Source organism: Cygnus olor, chromosome 6, assembly GCF_009769625.2.
Source record: "Cygnus olor isolate bCygOlo1 chromosome 6, bCygOlo1.pri.v2, whole genome shotgun sequence".
Taxonomy (NCBI): domain Eukaryota; kingdom Metazoa; phylum Chordata; class Aves; order Anseriformes; family Anatidae; genus Cygnus; species Cygnus olor.
Genome location: NC_049174.1, coordinates 20,120,997 through 20,146,460, shown reverse-complemented (window position 1 = coordinate 20,146,460; position 25,464 = coordinate 20,120,997). Strand labels below are relative to the sequence as shown.

At 36.9% G+C, this 25,464-nt stretch overlaps 1 protein-coding gene across 1 annotated transcript in view; it reads right to left on the bottom strand.

The window, feature by feature from the left end:
• LRP2 (LDL receptor related protein 2) overlaps positions 1 to 25,464 on the bottom strand; it is a 118,204-nt gene that overhangs the window by 29,900 nt on the left and 62,840 nt on the right. The window contains 24 exon segments of the mRNA XM_040562367.1: positions 825 to 1,021; positions 1,936 to 2,113; positions 2,532 to 2,755; positions 4,035 to 4,205; positions 4,695 to 4,847; positions 6,760 to 7,276; positions 7,608 to 7,903; positions 8,349 to 8,550; positions 9,447 to 9,578; positions 10,678 to 10,797; positions 12,247 to 12,372; positions 13,554 to 13,796; positions 14,211 to 14,414; positions 15,786 to 16,075; positions 17,098 to 17,256; positions 18,070 to 18,235; positions 18,734 to 19,408; positions 19,411 to 19,653; positions 20,755 to 20,943; positions 21,076 to 21,315; positions 21,763 to 21,976; positions 22,313 to 22,490; positions 23,638 to 23,747; positions 24,666 to 24,809. Of these exon segments, the coding sequence (XP_040418301.1) occupies positions 825 to 1,021; positions 1,936 to 2,113; positions 2,532 to 2,755; positions 4,035 to 4,205; positions 4,695 to 4,847; positions 6,760 to 7,276; positions 7,608 to 7,903; positions 8,349 to 8,550; positions 9,447 to 9,578; positions 10,678 to 10,797; positions 12,247 to 12,372; positions 13,554 to 13,796; positions 14,211 to 14,414; positions 15,786 to 16,075; positions 17,098 to 17,256; positions 18,070 to 18,235; positions 18,734 to 19,408; positions 19,411 to 19,653; positions 20,755 to 20,943; positions 21,076 to 21,315; positions 21,763 to 21,976; positions 22,313 to 22,490; positions 23,638 to 23,747; positions 24,666 to 24,809 (5,371 nt within the window).

Sequence of the window (25,464 nt, the reverse complement as noted above, 5' to 3'; positions counted from 1 at the left end):
ATGCAGTACATCAAAATCAGTGACGTTATGCAGCTGCCACTTTATACTTATTAAATGATCCCCTGTGCCATACTTAAAAGTGTAGCTACTTGAAACTCATGTAAAATGAACATTTGTCATTGTTAGAAACACTTTGCTTATGAACGGCGATGAAACTATCAATTATACAACCACACTGTTTTCTTTTTCCTTTATTTTACTATGCTTGCAACTGCCAGAAGTACATTATTTACAAGCAGAAGACTAAGGATGTGCTTTTAAAGTTAGGTGTAAGTATGTGGAATAGGACAGGTTTCTAAGGCAATAACATTATTCCACAAGCATAATTAGGCTCTACTGCCAAAATTCTGCCATCATAAACAGCTCTCCAAAACAATCTTCCCACATGCATTGGGTTTTGTGCAATGTAAAGTGTGAAATTAATTTATCCCATCATGCAAAATTCTAGAATATGGGGAAAATGAGCATGCCTGATGGACTGATCTGTGCATTAGGAAGGCTTATATTCCTCATATTGATCAGAGCTTTACTCTGGACAAAATACAGAGGGTCCTACTTCCAGTATCTAGTAGCTCAGGTTGTAATTTACATCAGTGCAAGTTAACTTAAAGGTACAGAAAACATTTACATTTTATACTTTTTTGGTCTCCTCTACCCTGCTTTTGCACTGTGGTATATTGCTCTAGTAGGTGCAAAACTAGAGAATTAGGACCTGCATGTCCCTACCTAACCTCTTCATCTGTAAAAAGCGGATGATAACAATACTTATTGTTTACATGCTTCCTACTGGAAAAACTCACTTAAAATTATTACTGGTAACATACCACAAAGTACAGGATCTTCATCTGATCTGTCATGGCAATCTGACTGGGTATTGCACAAGAAATGTGGACTTGTGCAGTTCCCATCGTTACACTGGAACTGACCAACAGGGCAGTATCGGTGTGGACAGGTAGGGGGCTCATCAGAGCCATCTCGACAGTCCCTCTGTCCATCACATTTCCACCAGATAGGAATACACCTAACAAAGAGAAAACAACGTTTTCTTTGTTGAGGAAGCGTCTCTAAAGATAAATGACCATCCTTTTACATCACATAAGACAATCTCATCTCAGTCTTATTTCTCAAAACTTCCAAGACATCTTGAATTTCACGTCTTCTGCTTCGTATATGCATATATGCTAATGAAATATGCCAGAAGACTGTCTCCAGAAACAGATGATACTGGTAGGCCTCTAGAAGTAAGTTCACAGCAAATGAATTAATAAGGATTGAATTTTAATGTGTATTTGTGGCAACCATCTCTTGTGCTTGTGGAATCAATCTTCAATTAGATTTTAATCAGGTAACATGTTAATAATTCACCTGAACTTCAGCACAAGAATTTCACTAGGAATCATCATTGTAGTACTGCTTCAAAAGGCCACCCAGTAAGGACAACTGCCTCACAGGTTCCAGAGCAATACAACATCAACACAGCAGCTCTTAGGCCACATTCCTCTCCCCCCAGTGCACTTGTCTCAGAGAAAAGGGTTAGAAATATGCCCCCAAATCAGCTAATTGGCTTTCCTGGGCCATTCACAGCACGTTTGGCAGAAAGAGATACATTGCAAAAGATGTCAAAAAACAAGAGAAAGGTCCAGGTTTGTGACTTCAACTGGAAATGGTTTATGGCGTTTACACGTTTCTAAAAACCCGAACTTTGCTACATTAGCAATGCCATATTAGGAAGAAAAAAAAATCATTTAAACACGGAATCTACAAATATTTTTCCAAAATGGAAGCCTGTCTAATCCTGGCTTTGTCTTTGCTAGCACATCACAGAATCATAGCAAAAGCAGGAGGAATACCTGGTTTCATGCCCTTTTCAAGAGTCTAAATTCTATAATGTATCTATAAAAAGGCATCAGAAAAGATGACGAGCAGTGGACTTACCTCTCGGTGTCTGCACAGAGAAACTGGGTGCTAGAGCACATTGGAAGGCAGTGTGCTGTATTGCCAAACTGGACTATCATGAAGTTATCGGGACATTCACAGGAATAACCCTGACCACCAGCTTTTATTAGACAAAGATGGGAACAACCACCATTGTTGGTGCCACAAGGATTATTAACTGGTAAAACAAACAAACAAAAATATTACTGTACTTTGCAAATCCCAGGACACAAAGGTCTTAGTCAGTAAAAGTCTCACTCAGTAAAAGACTCCTCTAATACTGTATTGAAAGCTGAAAAACAAAACCTAGATAAGTAGGCGCTCAGAAAGAAATATTTATGATTTCATATACAGGAAATGTATATTATTCAGCAAAGACTTCTAAGAAACTAATTTAAAATGATGCACTCCCAGTCTGATTCTATTTAAGCAGCTAATCAAAGACCACTTATAGATGTAAAATAGAGGACTACATTTATTCTTTGGATTTTATTTCCCTGAGCAAATGCAAAAGCTGAGTGTACTCAGGACCGCTTCCAATTGATCTTCAGATAACAGCCGGCCCTCTAAATGCAAATCTCATTCTGTTTTCTTACCAAATGGCTGTCTGTACGGATGGTAAACATGGATGTCAAATGGTCTGTGTGTGGTGTTCACGAGCACAGTCCTGTCTGATCCATCATATTTATTTCCTTTTTCAACAGTTCTTGTGTTCCAGTCAGTCCAATATATCGTGTCTTCAAAAATTGTTATTGCAAATGGATGAGGTAAAGTCCCATCATATACGGTGTGACGATGATGTCCATCCAGGTCAGAGTACCTCCACAAAGAAAAATGCACAAAACATTCAGATAAATGTTAGAATTTCTTACCTTTACTGTATATGCTAATGGTAGGCCATTATTTGTGACCAGGACCATGCAACGGTGGAATTGCAGCTTCTTTAGTCCCATGATAGAGCACTGTCCTCAGTGAATTCATTTTAACATATGCAGAAAAGTAAAACGGGTTATTCTAGGCAAAGAAATGGAATAGAGGAACATCCACTGACATGTAAAAGTCTTCCCACAGAAGTGTATCAGTTAGCCAACTGAAATTTTACACATTTACTGACTTACAGCAAGTTATTATTGTCACATAAGAGACTGGCTTGCCTGGATCATTCAGATTGCTAATAACAGAACACTTAAGACAACAGGCCTCCTGTAATTCCTATGTTTTACATGTCTTTCTGATTTAGAGACTCCTCTGATAAGATACCTTTAATAAGATTTTTTGGTTTTGCTGATCTTGCTATAGGGATAAATGATGAAATACTAAAGAAAAAGAAAGAGATAGAGATGTATACTTGTAATTTATATATTTGAAATAGGTATTTTTAACACTGGCATAAAAAAAAGTTGCTAGAAGAATGGATGTACAGAAGAATGGATGTATGTATAACCCTAAATGCACATATAAACATTAATATAAAGGACTGTTTTTAAAGTGTTTCAAATGTCTTGACAAGAACCAGAATGCTAGTTATTCATTTGTACTGATATCTAAGCAGTCATTTTCCAACAATAGAAAAAAATAATAGATTTTGGCAATTAACAGCAAAAAGCTATATAGGCTAACAGGAAATTTCACGTCACATTTATGGATACTGCTGTAAATGCTGGACACAAAATTAAGGACACGCTTTCAGAGATCCTCTAATGAATTGTATACCGTTTTATTAGCACACAACTAGTTTAGTTTCAGCTCAACTCATACATATAGGCAGAAACAAGAGAATCAGAAAACAGTGATTTTATATTCCATTCTGCCATGGTTCAGGCTGTACTCCCAGATATTGATAAACTGCATATTCCAGCATAGACTTTGAATCTTTTCACCTGAATTCCTCAATAACTTTTGGACCACTTCCAGTGGGACCTAAGACGCGAAAAACAGGGACACTGTGTCATTCCCATCACCTACTACTCCAGACTTCCTGACTCTGGTTTCCTACAGTCAGTGAGTAGAAGCATTGTGCTTAGGTCATCTATAAAGGCTACCACTGAGATCCAGCAGGAGCAATTATTCAGTTGTTTTATTCTTCTCTGTGTACTTACTCAATGTAATTTAGATGGGCATCTGCCCAGTAGAGCTTGTCATTGGTGTAATCTATGGTGAGTCCATTGGGCCACTCTAACTTTGTAGAGATGATCACCATCTTGTCCTTGCCATCCATGCCTGCTCGTCCAATATAAGCTCGATCTGCCCAGTCTGTCCAGTAAACCTGTCTGTTCAAATAAACACTTACAGTTAAGATTGCAGGAAAAATACTCTGAAGCAAGTATTAGAAGTCACACCCAAATAAAGCAATTCCTGCAACAAAACTAAACCATACAGAGGGAAATAAGAAAAAGGTTAATATATTTGTTTGTTACTTTAATTGCTACAGCAAACAAGTGGATGCATGTAATCACATTCATCTTCAAAGAATGCAACCGGCAGCCCCATTGTCTATCAAACTGCACACATATCTACCAACCTTTTTAGTCTTGCAAACAAAATCTCCTTGTCCACACGCAACAAAATTCCACTTTCAATGATACCTGGCAGCCCAGCACATACACTCATGAAAGGCAAGCTGCTATTTTTCCTAAGCTTCATTGAAGATTTAATGCCACACAAATTTAAGAGCAGATGGCCAAATTTTATTTCAGCTTTTCAGAGACAGTGCAAGACTATTTTAAAAAGAAAGGAAAAACACTCTTGAAATGTCATACCCGTATTTGGGATGAACAACAATTGCTCTGGGGTACTGAAAGCAGAAAGTGTTGTTGGCATCCACACACCGATCCACGAGTTTTTTCCGGAATCTTCCATCAAGTTCAGAGACGTAGAGACAATCTTTGTAGGCATCCACCCAGTACAATTTTCTGAAATATTTTAGAGTTAATTTATTTACTCTAATTTACTTTATGTGGTTTATTTTACTTCATAGCACCTTTTTTTTTTCCTCCTAGAAGCAATATAGCCACTATAAAGGAAGAATATACATACTGTACTGACATGTCTTCTACACCAACCATGTTTCAGTTTGCCGTTTTTACTCCTGCTGCTCCTGCATCCACAATCATTGGTGACAAATTCAAACTTGCATTTACCCAGTTGAGTAATAATATGCCATTTGCCTATAAATTACTGAGCCACCTTCTCTTTCCTTACTCTCCTACTGGCAATGGCAAAAGAGAAGCAGAAAAGCATTCATGCAATATAACAGATTTTGACTGGAGGTGTGAAGTGTTGGAGAGAATCACCACCTCTTCCATGCTGCCACTTCTATTCTCATTAGCAGGTTCTCCTATGAAAATTGCTAAACATTACTGTTTGAAAACCTTATTCAAACCTCACCTAGAATTTTTAACAGTTCTATTACTTCACCTAGGAATTATCCACAGCTGTAATCAAAGAAAACATGAAAGCTGATGCATTGATTTTTGAAAGCCCGTAACAAAACAAAACATTTAAATTATTTAATTAAAACTAAAGTAGGCTACTTTGAAATTCCCTGCATGGTTTCTTCTGCTTCAGTGTGCAACAGGGTCATTCCAGAAATAGCCTGACGAAGTTTCTGTCCACAGCACCCTCACCAGTCATATGGAACTCTAAAAAGCAAGGAGTGCAAAAATAATCTTCCCCAACCTTCACCTCATGGTATCCTCCAGTCCTCCCCCTGTACTGAAAGTGAGCAGAACAGCTCATCTACCATTGTATCATCCTTCAGCCTTTCTGAACCAGCTAAACAAAAACTGACTTAACGGTAGCTGAATTAATTCAGCAACCGTATTAGTAAAGGAGCAATAGGACCACTTTGGCTAAAATTAGTCTTTTCCTTCCTCAACTCTCCATCAATCACAAAGCACTTGGGAGTGCTGGCAACATTAATTATCATTAGCTTTACAGACAAAGCAGTATAAAAATAAAAACTAGTATATTGACGTATTCACAAAAACACTCTGTCGTAAGTTCCAAATGTGACTTTTTGAACCACACTCATTATTCTGGAGAGTCAGCATTACTCTCCAGTTAATGCTATTTGAACTTTTCATACTGATAGCAGTGCAGTTGAAAAATAAAGCCAAGAATACTGTCAGAGAAGGGACCACAAAATGACAGTTTCTGTGGAAATAAATCAAACTACCTTATGACACATGGCAGGCAATAAAAAGTGATCACAATGCAAATTACTTTCCAATTACCTCACCCTGATACTGCCTTTATAGCAAATGATGTGGATCATGTGATTGGAGTGTCAAGAAAAGACACATTTTTCAAGAGCAAAAGAAACATGCTCTTCACGTCGGTACAGGAGCTTAAGTTCATTAATGTTCACTATTACTTCTTCACTCAGATCTAGCTACCTGTCACAGCCTATTGTTCATGCCTGAATCCCAACCCCAGCAATGGCTAGGAAAGGAAGAGCCTAAGCTCAGAATCACTACCCCATAGTCACACGTCATGTCCCAGCTTCCTGCTTGGCTAGGCTGTTCATTGACAGTTTCCTAACAAGCTTCTCACGAGTCAGATGTACTACTTTATTACTGATGAGTGAATAACTCTGATATAACCTCAGTAAAATAGATACAAGAGCAATTAAACAAAAATGTTATGCAATGTATTAGAAGCTGATAAACATTTCCAGAGAAGTTGTATAATACTGCATGCACAATCCAAAAGCTAATTCAGTGCTCTTCAGGGATATTCTATGAAGTAGAAGAACCTTAAGGTAAACTCCCTCACACATCATCTCCTCGGTAGCTCAGAAGGACAAAAAATGTATTTTCTTACCTGCCAACCCAGTCAACAGCGATACCTTCCCCGTTCGGCACATCATCACTTATCACTGCCTCCTTATTTGTTCCATTTAGGAACATTCGTTCAATGACCTTCCTGCCCACATCAATCCAGTACAACCTTTTTTCCACCCTGTCAAAGTCCAGTGCCACCACATTTCTCAGTCCTTGCAAAATGAGAGAGTAAGACTGGCCATCTGCTGTGAGATTTCTCAGATAGTAACGGTTGCTAAAAATAAGGTATGGGGAGATATTACTATTTTGCCGGCAGCTTTTTCCGTCAGGCTCCCTGATATAGCCTGGGGCACACTTACAGATGTAGGAGCCAGCTGTGTTCTCACAAATCTGGCTACATACTGATGGAGTTTCATTGCACTCATCAATATCATCACAAGTCCGTTTATCAGATATAAGTTTGTATCCAGGATGACAAGAACAGTAGAAACTTGTCTGGGTGTCTGTGCAGTCATGATCACATCCACTGATTGAAGGGTCACTGCATTCATTTATACCTAGGGAAAGAAAGGAAGTTCTACTCGAGCAACTGACTTACAGAGAAAGTAGTGCAGTGACTTCCCAGTTACCCTCTATATTCCTCTCTCTCCCTGCTTTACCCTGAAAATGCGGAATATGAATCTGGGCTAACTCTCATAATAATTGACAAAACAGTAAATAATTAATATGATTTAATGAAAAAAAAAAGATTATATGTATACATTTCTTGTAATTCTTCTGAGATACCACCATAGAATATATAGATAATTGTAATTAAGTTTTGGTTTTTTTTTAAGATGCTGATACATTTTAAATGAAGTAAGACAGTCCAAGTAAATCTACACATACCACATCCTTTTTCATCACTGTTATCTAAGCAATCATCGAACCGATTGCAGACTTTAGCCATTTCAATGCAGTTTCCATTGTCACATTTAAAATGACTGGGAGAGCACGTTGCTTCTGGTGTGCTGCAGAGGTGTTCCAGCTCATCAGATTCATCACCACAGTCATTATCCCCATCACAGATGTAGGCCTTGGCAATGCAGCGCCCATTCTGACAAGTAAACTGGTGCTGCTGACATGGTTCATAGATGCATCCCCTTTCATCACTGGTGTCACCACAGTCATTCCGCCTGTCACATCTGAAGAAGAATGATTACTTTTTTCAAACATAAGGCAGCAGTCACCATCTCCAGGGCAGATAGCTAGACGCACTCTCCTGATTTCCAAAGAAGGTCAGATATTATTGACTCCAATGAAAAAGACTTTCACTAATGAGGAACAGAATATATAATCTGATTCTGTGAATCCTGCTCGTATTCCCTGCATCCATTACAAACTAAACAGAATCACCCCACAAGAGGCTATTAGGCACAGAAAAAAATGACTAAATGTCAATGGTGAGAACTGTGAGTATTGACATCAAATATTCCAGAGCATTTTCAAGTTAAAACAAATGCATGAATGCAGAGCAGATAAAGAGTTTCACTATCATATGCAAATCTACTTTACAACTAAATAGTGCAAAAAGAAGTTACTTCAAGCAAATTTTGAGGATTTTCTGCAGCAGCTCAAGTAGCTACAAACCTGTATGCATTTCGGATGCACAAGCCATTATTACAAGTAAACTCATTTTCTGTGCAAGATCTTCGTGTGCAGTTCTGGTGTTCATCCAGAGCATCACTGCAGTCAGCATCACCATCACAGATCCATGCCCGAGGAATGCACCTCCTGAGTGGGGGCTGATTGTTGGCACATGTGAACTCTGCTGCTGTACAACTGCGGTTTGCTGATAGAAAGCATGTTTAATGAGTCAGCAAGTTATACTCTGTATGTAAAACACACACACACAAACACACACATAGAACCTGGATATCAACACAGTCTACAAAAGGGATATTCTCTGCTCCATGTTCAGAAATAGATATCAGTGAGCTCTCTCATACATGAAACTCATACTGATTCCCACTAATACTCAGCTGGGCATTGCTCTTCAGAGAGGCTGACTTGGAGTCAAAGCACTTCAGGATTCCTTAGCCCATGCTGGCACATGCAGAACTCTGGATCTTGATAGATACTCACTAATAAGCTTTGCACACACCTGGCCAGATTTTCTGGTAGCTGAAAAGATAATAAACCTAGGCTCTCTAACCCCTACTTTCTTCAAGGTATTCAGTGCTTCTGAGAGCAGGGGGAACTCCACTGATGTTAAATAGGACAAGAACTGCAAGTGTATAGAGCTGTTGTTAAAGGAATCTAGGAGCAAGAGTAGGCTTGCTGGACCTTCTTCTCTTTGTTCATTCTTTTGATTGCCTTTTTTTTTTTTTTAAATCACTTATTTGCAAAAAAAAATATGCCAAAATTATATGGATATCCCCGCCAAAGTTGCTGTTGCTGCCCAAATCATACAAACGTCCCAGGCTAATTATATCTCTTTTGAAACTCAAAAAATCAAAGAAAAGCAAAGTACTCACAAAATTAGAACATTTTTCCTTTTTTTTTTTTTTTTTTTTTTAATAGCCAGTAATATCTTCAATTTTAATTCAGTATAATGAAACTGAAGGTACTAGAAGGGTGTACCTCTCGTTTAATGTGCACCTTTACAGATAGAATTTCTTTTAAAAATAAAAATAAATAAAATGCCTGTCAAAGAAAGTGCAGTATCTGTTTTTATTAGACACCTACCACAATTATGTCTTTGATCCTCATCACTCATATCCCCACAGTCATTATCACCATCACAGATCCACGTTGCTGGGATACATCTGCCATCATCACATCTGAATCGGTCACTTGAACAAGTCCGCACTTGAGACACTTAAAAATGAACATAATCACTCTGCTTGTCAAACTAACCTGCACTGCTATGATAATCTGCTGAGGAAGGTGTTTTAGGGCGAATCTTATGTCAGTGAAATGTAAAGTAGAAGCTTAAGTAGAAGAGAGGTGCTCAGTTAACAGCTACACATCCTGTTAGGAGACCAGAGTCTCCTTCTGGTCAATTATACTGGAAATCTCTACAAATACTGTATCATTTGGATTATCAGCCTGCTAATCTCATTATACTTCAAAAGTACCCTGCTTAAGAAACCTGAGACCAGAAGACCGAAATATAAAGACAGCATTAAATTCAACATGAATACAGCAGACAGCAGATGACCCTGTTTTATTCTATTATCTACATAATGAGGATCTAAAGTTGGCATAAGATGCAAGACATTTTCTTAAGCTAAAGGTGCAACTCCAAAAAAGTGCAAAGTGAGCTATGAGCCCTGCTTAAATCATAGAAGAATCTGTTCAGTCTTGTGTTATGCCAACTTCTACAGTGAGAATAACCACTGCAGTGTAATATTAGTTCTCAGAGACTTCAGTTAGCCCCTCTTCTTCTTCCTTAGAGATTACTGCACTTTTTTTCATCATCTTTCCTCTTCCCTTGCTTATTACCATCGGTTTCTACGGTGTGTACTGGATTTGCCTGCTGCAAGTCTATGACACTCTTCTGCATACTAGTCAAAAATGTTCCTCTATATCCCGCATTCCCTTTTTCCCCCAAATGCAATACTGCACACATGCTTCCCACACAGCATGACAACCAGTCTTACATTCAAAACAATACCAAAATATTTGCTGACTCTCATCACTTGATTCATCACCATCAGTCTTATAAAGAGACTGGTTATACATTAACAGTAATCAATCATGGCAATTAAAAGCCTTCATATTCCACATACAGCTTTAAGCAAAATTACTAAGATTACTCAGTGACACAGATTATTTAGAGTCCATGAATAAGCCTCAGAAGATACTTATTTTCTACCTAGACTGGATTCAAGCTGCTGCCTACAAGAGAAACTATAGATACATTTTCCATAACCCATCTTGTCTTTCAGTATATATCTTCTGTGTGTGCACTTACCACAAGAGGCAGGTTCATCAGAGCCATCAGCACAGTCTATTCCTTGATCACAGTACCAATGAGCAGGAATACAGCGTCCCGATGTACAACGAAACTCACTATTTGTGCAAGTCAGTGAGACTGGAAGAAAAAACCTATGCATGACTTCTTTCTTTCTGTTACCTTTCCAACTTGTTTTAAGTTGCTTTTGAATCCATGTTACGCAAAAAATATTACAGACCCCAAAAAAGAAAGAGAAAAAATTATGCTAGGAAAGATGTCTTTTCATAGCCTAACTGCAAAGAGCTCTTCGTACAAACTAGCTTGATGTCTGTAAGCAAAAAAATGGACTTAATTCTCTCCTTAGGTATAAGTATCAGCTAATAAATAGACATAATTTGCTCTGCAAATAGGATTGCATGCAGCAATCATAAATATGTTCTAAACTTATACTTGAGATTTGTGCACAAGAAAATGAACACAGTCCAAAGTACTAACTTTCCAGTGCCCAAACCAGGTGGTAGGAGGTTCCATGCAGTAAGGTTTGCTAATTTCTTCAGTAGTTACTGATGCTTTCCTGTACTCTCTGATGGTTCCAAGACACCAAAAAGGACCTAGTCTGTCCTTTTAACTTGGTCTTATATGTACCTTAGAGATGAAAATCAAAGGCAATTAACAAATTGCTCATTAGCGTCTTAGGGCTTCTTTCATCTCCCATTCTCCTATCTCCTGCTCTTTCTTCCCCCTCACCACTTCTCAATTTAAATAATTCAGTAGTGATGGGACAAAAACAGTAGAAGGGAGAAAGCATACCTTTCATGAGCGGCACAAGACTCACTATGTCTGTATATTTAGCCACATATTTTTTGACACACAGAAGTCCATGCATAAAAGTGGCCAAGTTCTGAGCAGAAAAACTGAACTCATATTTTAGAAAAACTGTGGCATAGGTAATTCAAGGCATGCAACTTTAGGAAAACTAATAAAAGCAAAAATAATCCACTCAGGCAATATTAAAAATAAATTGTTGTCTGAAAATATCCATTATTAAATGGGAAAGTACTACCTAACTACGACCTAATACAAACATCTAGAAAAGATATGCTGTTTTATAATTAAAGCTGATTAAAAACTACACACTTTTGTTCAATAGCTGGAACCTAAAAAAAAAAACAATAAATCCGAAGTTAAGGTACACATGACTGCATGAAAGAGCTAGAAGAAATTACACTTGAGACTGTATATAATTTCATTTGATTAGAATGAAAGTATACTACTAATAAAATTCTGGAAAAAGCCAATTCAGTATAATATCTCAGTAACAATTACCGTGAAAAAAAAAAAAGTGTGCAGAGCAAAAGAAATGATCTCTCAAATGCTGCATTAAAATGGTGCAAAAAGCCTAATAAGATTTTATTAGATATAAGCACTAATTAGATGAACAAGAGTGAATAATAAAATGCGTACACCTTATAACTCTTCAGTACTACAAAAGAGTAGGTTTTGAGAACAGTTAGAGTTACAACAAAGGTAAGGAAGAGTGGAATAAACTACTGAAGTACAAGAAAGTAACTGACCCTATTAACTTACCACAATGAGTAGGGCTCTCATCACTCATATCTCCACAGTCATTATCACCATCACATAAATACGTTCGAGGAATGCAAATGTTTGTGCTTTGGCATTTTGTAAAACCAGACTGGCAAGTGCGCTCCGCTTTAAGGAGGGGGGAAAAAAGCAAACGTTCTTGAGAGCTTTTTTTTTTTTTTTTCATGTATATACCATTGAAAGACACATAATACTGTTTAAATCCCCATCTTTTGTGACCGTGATCAATCCAGAGTACTTTTTGTCATGTATTCTTTGTAGAACATTACATATTTTCATCGCTATCTTTCTCTTCAATAGTGGCTAATCCCAAATTTCCTTGGAAAATGAAAAAAGGAACGTCCAAATAATGCAAACCATTTTCCTCTAATTTCTGTTCAAATGCTAAAGTGCACTCATGCCATTCATGCTATATGGAAACAATTAGGCCATTGCTTTTATTGGGAAAAGTACTGTCAAAAACACGATCAAAGAAATACCTGCTACTACTCAGGACTGAGGGAATGTAAATCGACAGGTATTCACACTGTAATGCCTGATTGTGCAACCAGCTTTTACTGTCTGAATCATCATACCAACTACAAATAACTAATAGACCAAGATTTTCAAATATTCAGACTTCACTGAGAATAAAAAAAAAAAAAGTCACAAATAATATAGTGCAAAAAATCAGTTTGTGAACAAAAAATGTAAAATAGTTTTTAATCGAACTATTTCTCTAACTCTAGATATATTTTTTCCATTAAAGAACATAATCTTAGTGAAAAAAAAAACACGATTATCTTGATTAACTGTATTAGTAGTGAATACTGAACTAATCATAATTTCTATTTTATGGAAAACAAATATGACTCGTAACTTTTTGAAAAGTATAAGGATTATAATTTTCAAAAGAATAAATATAAACGATGCCTGTATAAGAGTCACAATATTCACTCCTGATGATTATACCTAGTACGATTAACATGTCATGATACAAGAAAAATCCACTGTGAACTCTGAAAAAATGTAGGCCCTGCATCCAATTCAATTGAAATAAATCTTTTTGAAGTCAATGGGATTACTCACAATACCTAACATTAAGCACTCCATTAGTATTTATTGGATCAAGGTAGATTAAGGATTCAGTTTGTTTCAAAATGACACAAAGCAGAATCTGTAATGTAAATAAAAAACTTTTATCCTTTTTGCTGCCTTTGTCATAATTCTTCATACACAAAGAGATCTGCCTCGTCTTTGATCTAAAGAAACAGACTCAAATATGCACTAGGTAATTAGGATGAACTTACGGCAATTTCTCTCATCTGATGTGCCGTTATCATAACAGTTGTTTACTCCATTGCAGACGTACTGAAGAGATATACACCTTCCATTATTGCAAGTGAATTCTGTGTGGGAGTCACAGGTTCGGAATAAGCAGCCAACCTCATCGCTATTGTCTCCACAGTCATTGTAGTGATCACAACGGTAATGATAGGGTACACATCGCCCATTACCACAGGTAAAAGCTGTTGGCTGACAAGTATGGAAAGCTGTACAAAATAGGAAAATATAAAAAAAAATAAGAAAAGAAAATACACGGATAAAGAATAATCTAAGTTCTCAAAGTAGCAAATCAAATCACAATGTTTTTACCTGCCAGTGCAAACACAGCTGCAAAACGTACTGCATGAAAAGTAAAATACATATTTGAATTAAACAAAGTAGAGATTGGGTATGCATCATATAAAGTTAATACTATGGCACTTTTGGATTCTAGAGCAAATTAGTTGCCATTCAGACCTCATGATGTAAAACAACAAGTACGAGCAAGCAAGGGATCATTTCCAAACTACAGCGACATGATCTTGATCTGTGATTGTAAAGCCACACAAGTGATAGAGAATACTCTACAGCCAGGACAGTCTGCTTGCAGACTTTCTCATGCAGTTATTTTAAATGCTTACCACACACGCTCTCCAACTCATCGCTGCCATCACCACAGTCATTGTCATTGTCGCATTTCCATCGCTCTGAGATGCACTGCCCGTTCAGACATGTGAAGAAACCAGCATCACACCTGGTACCACTATCCACAATGCAGTGCTTGTTATTATTGGCTAAATACCAGCGACCTTCAGATGGGCACTGACATTCCGCACCATCTGGACCTAAATTTATGTTTGACAGTTAAAAAAAAAAAAAAAAAAATCACATTGATGCTTTAGACTGGGTTCTGTTAAACTGTTCACAGCTGTAATACTGGAAAATGCAATGCAATTAATTCCTCATAACTCCTATAAAATCTACCTGCTTAGAAAGAAGTGTGGCTACTTAGTCAGATTTTTATTTCAGTTAAGCATATGCAAATCCATTGAAAACCAGAAGAGTTATTTTAGAGCTCCCTACAGAAACTGAGAACAGAACTTGTGTACTTTAAAAAAAACTGCTTGCTGTCCAAACAGTTTTTGGGTGACTGCAAGATGGTCTCTGATGCTTTCAAATGTCTGAGCTATACCAGCTGAGACTCTATCCCTCAAAATCAAAAGAGAATTTTCAAAACTCCTTGCAACAGACTGCTCTTCTCAAAATCAATGAGAAGTTTGAGATGTTTTCAGTCAAAACAGATTTTTAAAGGCATTTAAGATCCTAAAACTGAAAGCAGGCACTAAATGAGTTTTTCCAGAGTCAAGGATCATAACTTACAGAAATCCAGAACACACAAACCAGCTCTGGAGCAGTTATGTTCTTTGGGGTTGTTGCCATTCTGATTTCATGGCCATCTAGACTGGTGACTTGTTGAAGCACTTTGACTCTCTCCTTACATGAGCACAAGGAGAGTTACAAGATGGGGTACATATGTCAGTCTGGTCTCACCCCAATATGTAGCTGAAGATACAGTCAGAGGATGTTTCTGGGTACAATGACTCAAAAGTGTACCTGCCCCACTGTGTACAAAGATCAGTTTGTGCTATCTTCTCAGTTAACTGCCCAAATTTTAAAATGAGGCAGTAGAGACCTTTTATTTGAAAAGTAACCATTAGGGAAAGACTTCATAATAACATGTAATAAAGAAATAGTGACCATAAAGAATCTTTAAATGTGTGATAGGAAGTATCTATTCAGTATATAGTGCATGAATATATTTCTAACATAACTATATGCTGCTGAGCTGACTTAACATCCCACTCCAGAGGAAATAAAAGTTAAAATCTCAGGAAAAAATATTTTTGGTTTAAATCAGAGAAACACATTTTTATTCGCAAAGATTCTCAGGGAAAACCCTCAAGTGTGTTTGCAAAGAACCATGAGCCTGAATGGCAATCATTTTGATTGCATTATATACATAAAATAATTATTACACATATAGAATGGTTTGGGTTGGAAGAGATCTTTAAAGATCATCTAATTCCAACCCCCCAGACACTGGGGGGAACACTAAGGAATATTTCATCTGTCCCCATGCAACTAAAACCTATTATACTGTGAGTTCTAATATAGGCAATACTAACATCTTACAGACATTAAGCATAGTAGCTTACCTGGTGCACAAATATGACTGCAACCACCATTGAACTGGTTGCAAGGGTTGGTACACTGCTGCTGCTTGCTTTTTGCCCAGACATGAATATCCATTGGTCTTTGTGGAAGATTCATGATCATTACAATCTGATCTGAACCATCATATTTATTAGCTCGGTAAATGCTTCGTGTGTTCCAGTCTGTCCAATATATGTGCTGATCGAATAATGTCATTGCAAATGGATGCAGAGCAGTGCTAACAATTACCTCACGGTTTGTACCAGTGAGAGTGCACCTCTCAATCTTCTGCCTAAAATAATAAAGAAATAATGACATCTTAAAATATGTCCTTCAACTTTTTAGCATTGAAAGCTAAGGAACATTGTCATTCTTTGAGTGTCTGTTTCTCATATCTTACCCCATGCTAGCATCTGTCCCTCTAAAGAGGGGGGATAAAGCACCCCTCTAAGAAAAAGAGTATCCCTCTCCCCTGCACATGAGAAGTCAGAATGTAGAAGACTTCACACTGTTTAAGTATCTGCTGCCCTACCTTCATTAACTGCAGTTTAAAAGAAAAAAGAGGATGTCTCATTTGACATTCTGCATCTGTAACGGGATCCCTAGGACAGAGAGTTACAGATTCCGTGCACACAGATTAATCCATGTAAGGATACCTACCTTACAGAAGATCCCATAGAGGCACAGACCATAAAAGTTACATTACAGACATCTTTCTTCAGACAGCAGCAGAGGAGAAGCCTGCAAAGGAGCTGCTGTTCTGAAAGAACCTGAGGAGGAAAGTCTGGTTGCTGCAGTGATTTCTCTGAGAATATGGGTGAATTTGAATGGATATGAACTAAACTGTTTTTAAAAGCTTTCCTGCCAATGACAGAAATCCCAGTGGCATACATTGAAGGATAGGACTCTGTCTGGTTGGCAAAAGCAAGAACTTGATGCCAAATTCCACAAGTGACAGTCATTAACCATAAGAAATGAATGCAAAAATGTACACTGGACTGTATGTGTAAGAGAAGATCCTTATAAAAATCATGAGTTGAAAGTAAGTTGAACAAACTTCCAATGGGTACAAACACCATAAAGCACTGGACTAATTCTTCCTTGTGACATCACAAAACCCCCTATGGTACGGTAGTTCTGCATCAATAATAAGAATTGACGTTGTCTTGCTATTAAGTAATTCTTACTATTCTATAATACAAATTATCAAATTCAACTGAAATGCTGAAAAACAGTAAAAAAAAATAAAATAAATAATAGACCCATTCGAAAAATCACCTAAAGCAAATCAAGAACTGTGTTATCAATACATACAGATTTGCATCAGCCCAGTACAGCTGCTGTTCTTCATAGTCCAGGGTAAGCCCATTCGGCCACACCAGATCTGTGCTTACAATAGGCGTTCTGAAGTTTCCTCCAAGTGTAGCTCGTTCTATCTTTGCATTGGAACTCCAGTCAGTCCAGTACATATACCTGTCAGTAACATGATTACAAAGTTTTATTTTCAGCAAGGAAAGTTCACAAATCTTATAACTGCTCCAGGATATCTCCATCCTGCTGACTCCCACTGAACTATGGAGTGCAAAACCAGGGGAAAAGAACTTCTTACTGTTTTATCTCATATTTACAAAGGAATCTTCTAGTGGGGATAATTGGGCTCCACTGGACTGAATTTCACTCACTGAATTACGTTTTTCCAGCTCTTATGTCTCCTTAAAGTCAAATATTCTCCTTCTTATCTTTATTCATTTCAAATACAGTTTAATACCGCCCCCAGCCTGTTAGAGATGTTTTGACATTAAAACAAAACAAAAAAAAAATCGAGGCACTCAGGAAACACACCAACAGAAGAAAAGAAAGATCATATACAACTCTATCTCTTGGCAGTGCCATCTTGATTATCAGGATTTGATAATGTTGAAGAAATCTGAGTTTCAACAGATATTTTTTTGTTTCTCTGCCTTAGACAGCAAAGGGAGGACAGGTAGTCTCTTGATAAACACTTGATTTGAAAATCATTCTCATTTAACCCCCAATACCTGGTTCCCAACCTCAATTAGAAGAGGAGCCTCATATACTACATTCATAAATGTTCTAAAAGTCTCTGAAGAAAACTCAGATCTCTGAGGCTGAGATCAGCTCAAAAACTTAAAGAGTTAGATCCAAGACAATTATAAGCTTCTGGAACGTAGGGCTTAGAACAGGAAGCATCTGGCAGTCTTCATCAAAGTCCAAACTACAGTTTCATCTGCAATCATAATAAAGCATACAAAGTGCAGCACATACCCTCTGCAGGGATCTAATACAACAGCTCTTGGTCGTGGAACCCGGGCAATCACAGTGCGGTTAGAGCCATCTGTAGCCATTGAGCTGATAGTTTGATTGAGGTAGTCACTGTAGTAAACTCTGTTATTGATCCAATCAAAGGCAATGCCATCTGGAGTCCCCAGGTCTTAGACACATGCAAACACACAAACAAGTTCAGTACAGTTTCCTGAGATATTGCAAAACTCTTTTTCTACGACAATGTGCGTACTTATGATTGTACATAATCATAATAATCCAAATTTTTTAACAAACATAACAATTAGCAAGTATCATTACAGGTGTTTTACTGATGTATTAAACCCATATAGCTCATCTTTTCATATTGATAAATTCACTGTATCGTTCTGTATCTCTGTGGTACTTGCTTCGACCTTAAAATTACTAAAAATACATAATAACATATAACCAGTTTTATATTTCCTTTTCATTATGATCGAGATGAAATAAGACACTCAGAAGAGGAAAAAACTGAGCAGAAGAGTCAAAAGGAGCATTTAATCAGTTATCTTAACTAAACAGTTACCTTGACCATTAGCATAAAAATACCTGCTGAGCTAGTGCTAGGTGCTAGTCTGTTTTTCTCACTATCCGATTATTTTGAATCACAATTCCATGTACTTACCGGATGCAACTACTGTTGGAGTGCCAATTCCTGAGTAAATACTAATGTAGCTGATTCTTCCTGTCCCTGAAGGATAACTTTGTGTAAAATATATTCGGTTGTTTATGCTGTCAAAATCCAGGGCCACTGCTGTTCTTAACACATTGACTGTGCGGAAGGGAGGACTGTGATTTTCAGGATCTAGGTGGATACTTCTGAGGGCGTTCTCAAGGGCAAAAATCAAGTAATCATCTGTTGAAATGGAACATCTCTTGCCATCGCTGCCTAGTGTTCCAAAGGCACAACCACATTTGGGTGTTTGCACATCAGGCAGGGCAAAACACAGATGGGAACAGCCTCCATTGTCGTCCACGCAAGGATTGTTGTTGATGTCAAGGGGTGAACGTGACTGAAAACGACTGTTGTAAATGGTAACATCCCTTAGCCAATTAATGTTGTCTCGTATTACTGTTGGCTGATCAGTATTGCCTGGCTCCTTGCTGGCTTGGAAGACTTTTTTCAAGTTCCGATCCACCCAAATCATAGAATTCCCAAAGACAGTGATACCATATGGAGTTGGATAGCGACTGCCATAGCGCACAATTTCAACATCACCACCATCAGGCTGAATTCTTGCAATCATATCTAAGGAATCATCCACCCAGTAAATGTAGCCATTGCTGTGATCTATTGCCAACCACGAGGTGTGACAATGCCCTCAGACACCAGAACTGTTCTGTTGGTGCAGTCAAGAAATGCACGTTCAATCTTTGGATTTTGCCCATAATCTGCCCAGAACAGGTATCTGTTTTTTGGGTCTACTACTATGTGCCTTGGCATATCTGTGGTAGTTTTAAGCAAAACACGGCGATAAGTTGTGTTTAAGCGCAAAACTTCTATAAAAGTCTCTGTCAGGAATGCATTTGTAAAATAAAGATTTCCTGTATTTGAAAAAGTGGACAAAACAGAAAGTTAATACACAGCATTACCACCTGAGAAACAAGAGCTGATAAAATACAAAACTATAAATGAATACCCATAAACATCTTAGAAGTTAGGAACACAAAGTACTTGCCTCCTCTTGGAGGAATTAGAAAAAAGATACCCAAAATGACAACAGTCAATTAATTTGTAAAACCTAGATGATTTCCTTAGAGAAAATCATTGGTATGCAATCGAAAATGCATTAACCACAGTTTTCTTTATTTATTTTTTCTATCTAAAATATTTATTAGTAATTTAGAGCTGCCTTTGGCTTGCCCTTCCATACTCTTATCCCTTTACCTTTTACAACACACAACTGTGAAATCAGTGTTGTGGCACAGCACTATATGCAGTAACTAAATTAAGTGTATATGGTAGATGATTATCGTAAAACCCCTCCCAACCTATCAAACTCCAGAAGAACTTTTGCAAAACATATATACAATATGTATATGTATAAAATAAAATATTACTGGCAGTAGTCAGCCATTTAGAGTTGATGAACACTTTCTCAAGAGTTAATATTTGAATTAATCTAATGTTTGAATAAAAATGAGAACTGTGAAAGGGAAAATGAAAGTTTAAAGAAAAAGTATTTCTTCTGCTTTATTTACTTTTCAGTAAAATTTATAGGATTTCCACAGAGCAGTCTGAGAACTCCTTTCTATCTATAACATCATCAGACAACTTCTGTACAAACTTCTCTGATACATGTAATTCACTATGGTAGTAAGGTATAGTAGTATACTGATAACAGCCACTTAGGAATGCAAAGATAATAAAAGAAAGCATCAGGTAAGGAAAGGCTCTATATATTTACTCTGTTTATCATTTTATACCTACATCATATACCAAAAGATAGACAAACTTTCATTTTTATATGTATATAAACATAAGAGGCATTCATTACTTCCGTTTGTTTTAAAATCAGCCCACAGACACAATTAAAATCAGGTATGATTTCCATTCAAAATATTTCCTTTAGGATGTACTTATATTAGTCTACAAGTTTTACAGTGTGTAAAGAATAACATTCTCCTAAATTCACCTACGCTCACCTGCTACCCAGTCAATTGCAATGCCACGGATTCCATTTCGTCCTATTCCATTTGTAACAACATTTCTAAAGTAAGAGCCATCGGGTTTAATTTTACGTATCGCATTCTGAGAAGAAACTGTGCTACTGAAGTCACACCAGTAAATGAAACCGGAGGGCATGTGAACATCCACGTGAAGAGCATTTCGTCCTGAAATGTTTTGAAAAGTAGTAATTAATTATCTTTAGTATAAACAAACTTATTTAAAACATGGGTGTGTAGGCAAGAAATGCCAAAACAGTAGGCATTATAAGATTTCCTCTTACTATAATTTTCACATACCTCTTCCTGCCAGTGGTACCATGGCTTCAGAGTGATCAGATGTCTCTAAACTAAATCCTTTAATTGCAGAAAGCATAGAAACAATTACAAATGAACTGTATGGAGAACAGGTTCTGTTATCAGGATTTAGCTGAAAGCCAGTAGCACAGGCACAGGAGAATAATCCACCAGGTACTGGTAGGCAAAGTTGTTGGCAAACTCCAATATTATTACTGCAACCATTTGAGGAACCAGCAGAATCTGTTGTGAAAAAAGACATGGCAACACATAAAAATCTGAACTGTATCATCACTGACAGACATACAACCAAATTCATATACTTTCATTGTATTACCAACCAGCTGCAAAAATACCCATCTTAATCACCATTTAAGCACACACGTTAGTAATCAATTTTCTGCTTTCTTGTCATTTAAGATTAATGAGGTATAACAGATGCACATATTTGAAGCTAAAGTAGCAGAACTTGTTATTTAGTCAATTTTACATTAATAATATTTTCGTAAAATTATGCATGTGAATAGATGCCTTGAGAGAATGGTAAAACCATTTCCTCTACCAAAACGAGGAAAATGCTTTTGACACATCAAATAATTTGTTTTGAAAAAGCATGTAGCCTGTCTCTAACAGAAGCCTGATTTTTTCACAAGTTGGAAATCTTGAAATACCTCTTTAGCAAATACTCACTGTCTCTATAATACACTCGCAAGCACTTCAGTCTTGGGACGTTGTCTCTCAGTACTATTTTGTTTGCTCCAGTAGACTTGTCAACTCGTTCAATAACTTCATAATCTCTATCAGTATAGTACAGAAAGGTATCATACACAGCAATTCCCCATGGATGAGAAAGATGAACCACCAGGGTCACACGATTTGTACCATCCACATTGCCTTTCTCAATCTAAGAAATCAATTTAAAGCTTAATATAAGTTCAATGTTACAATAAAAAAATTAAAATACAACATATGCTACTAAAATCTCTTTGTGTATAAGGTCTTTATGTACTTTCCATAGGTAGGAAGGAAAAGGTCAGCAGGATACTAATAAATAATAATTCTCCATTCAAGTCATCCTATATTTTTAAAGGTAACCAGTAACGACAATTATTCAGATTTTGGTTGGTCCTGCAACTCCCAGTTACGTGAGTAAATTAACGTCACTGAATTACTCTCGGTAATCATAGACCCACAGATACATAAACAGCAACAAAGCAACTATTAAAAAAGCATCCCCTACCACTCCTGTGCTTGTGACAGCCCAGTACAACTTTTGATCCTTAATGTCAATGGTAATGAACTCCACATGATCAAGGTTGCCAGTGAAGAGGGTCTCTATGCCCGATCCATCCATGTTTGCACTAGCAACCTTTGCTGGGACTCCACTGTCAGTTCCCTGGTCCGTCCAATACAGCTTCCTGTAACACATTATCACACCTGTTAGCAAAGCTGGTAAAGGAGATCAATGCCCCAGAGTGACCAACGTATATGCTTAAATCCATCTCCTTCCTTAGACAAATACTTTGGCACATGATGAATAAAGATCACTTTGAATTGGACCTCAATGAAAAAAAGAGATCTTGTTTTAAAAGAACAATGCCCGTTAAACTATTTTCAGAAATCTATATACTCTCTTGCATCACCCACAATACTGTCAGCAGGTAACCTCAGCAGATTATTAGCAATGTATAACAAGGAGACAGGCAAATAAAAATTCTGTTCCACAGACAGTTGCGAAGTTGCAACATTAAGTTTGGTTCCAATTTGGAATTAAAACTGCAAGTTCAAAAAAGCTGTATGAAACAGAATTCTATTAACTGGCTCTGGGGAATATATAGCAGTGCCACTGCTCCGGCCTCAGTTGCTGAAAAACAGGTAGGGCACATGGCAGCCAGACTCCCAAGCAGGAACAAAAAGTCAGGCATCACTTCATCTGAAAACCTGCCAGGTCACCAGCAGAACAGTCTCATTACTAATATGGTCCTATGAAACACTGTGATTTGAAATTAAAAAAAATTATCATATTGCAGGTTCGAGTACTTTGATGGAATAAATAAATAAATAAATAAATATAGCTCTAGTAATTCAATTTGCAGACTAGTGTATAGGGATCCTATGTTGGGAGAGATTAGAAAAATCGTATTTAGTACTACACTATTTAACATGTGACATTCTTCCTATGTAGTGTGTCTTTACTTATTGACAGGCCTCAACACAGACATCATAAGTTATTGTAATGAAAGACTTGATAATTGTCTTTACTCTGAGTTCCCATTTTACAGTGATTTTTTTCACAATCATAATATTCTGGGATCCTCTTTAATTTAAAAAAAAAAAAAGAATGTTAGCATATAAGTATTTGGTAAACTAAGGAAAACAGACATCCATGCAGCAATTTATGTGGTCATGCAACAATTTTCTAAGCCTTAAAAAGAATGAATAAATTGCGCAAAAACATGAAAAAAAAAAACCTGTCAAATCTGGGATTGAAGATGAAGACTCTAAAAATTAGGCAATATGTGTAGAAAATACTTATGCAAAACAACTGCAGCTTTAGAAATTTACCCTCTTGCTGGATCAACTGTCAAACCAATCGGCATTCCAGCTCCCCGAGAGGTACCATCATTGGTGATTAGAGTTTTCCTGTACATTACTTCACCATGCAGCTTCAGGACCTACTCAAACATTGAACTTGTCAGAACATGTAATTTAGAACTTAGGATAGATTGTCAAATGAAAGGAAGGAAACCTAAATCCACCAGAATTTGAAATTACAGAAAACTTTATCTAACACTACAAAGTACATTATTCAGTACTCTTCACAGTCTTTCTTCTCTCGCATGTACTCCTTAAAGCAGCTACTTGCTGCTCAGAACCTGCCTATATTAATAAATAAGTATCCTAGTTCTGAAAATAGCTAATCTTTCAAATTCCATAATATCTTGATAGTATTACAGGCTGAAGGGGTTGATGAAATGCTGCTTCAAAAGTATTACCTTTTACTTATTTAAATTAGATGACTTTAATTTAATAGTACATATTTATATTTTAGGACAAGGAAATTCATGACCAGGCACAGTCACATTCATTACAGTATTGCATATTGCTTATTCTCTATTTCCCTACAATAAACAGCAGTTTTATTCTTTCCATATCATCAGACTGTTAGTCTCCAGGAAGCTACATAATATGATATCGAAGCATTTGGGAGCCGATCTTACTGTGTTTGATGGCAACATTCCTTTATTGTCAGAGGCACTGCATTGGGACCTTTAACTTAAAGTGGAAATAGTAGTAATAACTATTGTGATAAGGAGAGTTTGTGTGTTAAGCACCAGAAGCCTACTAACTTGAAGAAAAAAGAGATCTGTGCATAAATAAACTTCACAGAATATATTGCTTTCAAAATCTTTTTGACTGTGCTCAAATTTAGGCTTGTTTCTTCAAGCGTGTAAATCACTTCTCTTCATACTATTTGCTTTAAAAAAATCTAATTTCAGTTTTTCACTAAAAACAGTTCTAATTTCAAACTGTATACATAGTAGCAAAATATCTATGCTCTTAGTTTTCAATTCTCCCTCTTAAATAATTACCTCAATTGACTGTGTCCCTGGATTACTGTAATAAAGGTTTGCAGATATCCAGTCCAACGCTAGGCCAATAGGAGCACCAATAACAGCTGCTGGAGCAAAAACCGTCCTGTTAGATCCATCTGACCTCACTCTATGAATTTCACCCTTGGAAAATGATAAGTGACAAAATATCAAGAGCAGTTTCACAAAATTTGTTTATTCCAACTATGTGAGCAAAAATTTTCTTAGCAAAAATGAAAATCCAGTAGAGAGAAAATATTTTTATGTGCTCAATGCATAACCATGGTAAAAATGTTATTGTAAATCATAATTATACGGTGTAAAGAGGCACCACAGTTCATTAACCAAATCAAAGTGATCAACAGAAATAAAATGGCTATATAAGCCCGATCAGTATATTTTTAAGCTATGTACAGTCACGCTACTATAATTTGTACCTTATTATCAAAATATTTTTACAAGGATACCTCAACTTAACCATCCTGAATAAACCCGAAATCTCATAAAGGAAAATAGTGTTCTCTGTAAACGTAAATACATAAGAAACAATTTTTTAGTAAGCTGCAAAAGGAAGATCCAAAACTGAGATTATCCTTGCAGTTTTCTTCTGTAACTTCTGAAACAGTAACTTACAGCTTGCAGGCTTAACTACATACAGCATGTGATGTTAGGGCATGATACAAAAACAAACACTCAACTCACTAATTTTGATATTTTTGCGGCAAGTTAGCCTTAGGAAACACATATCATCTCTCAGTTCAGCAAGGACAGTCATTAAAGAGGCTTAGTCAAACAATTA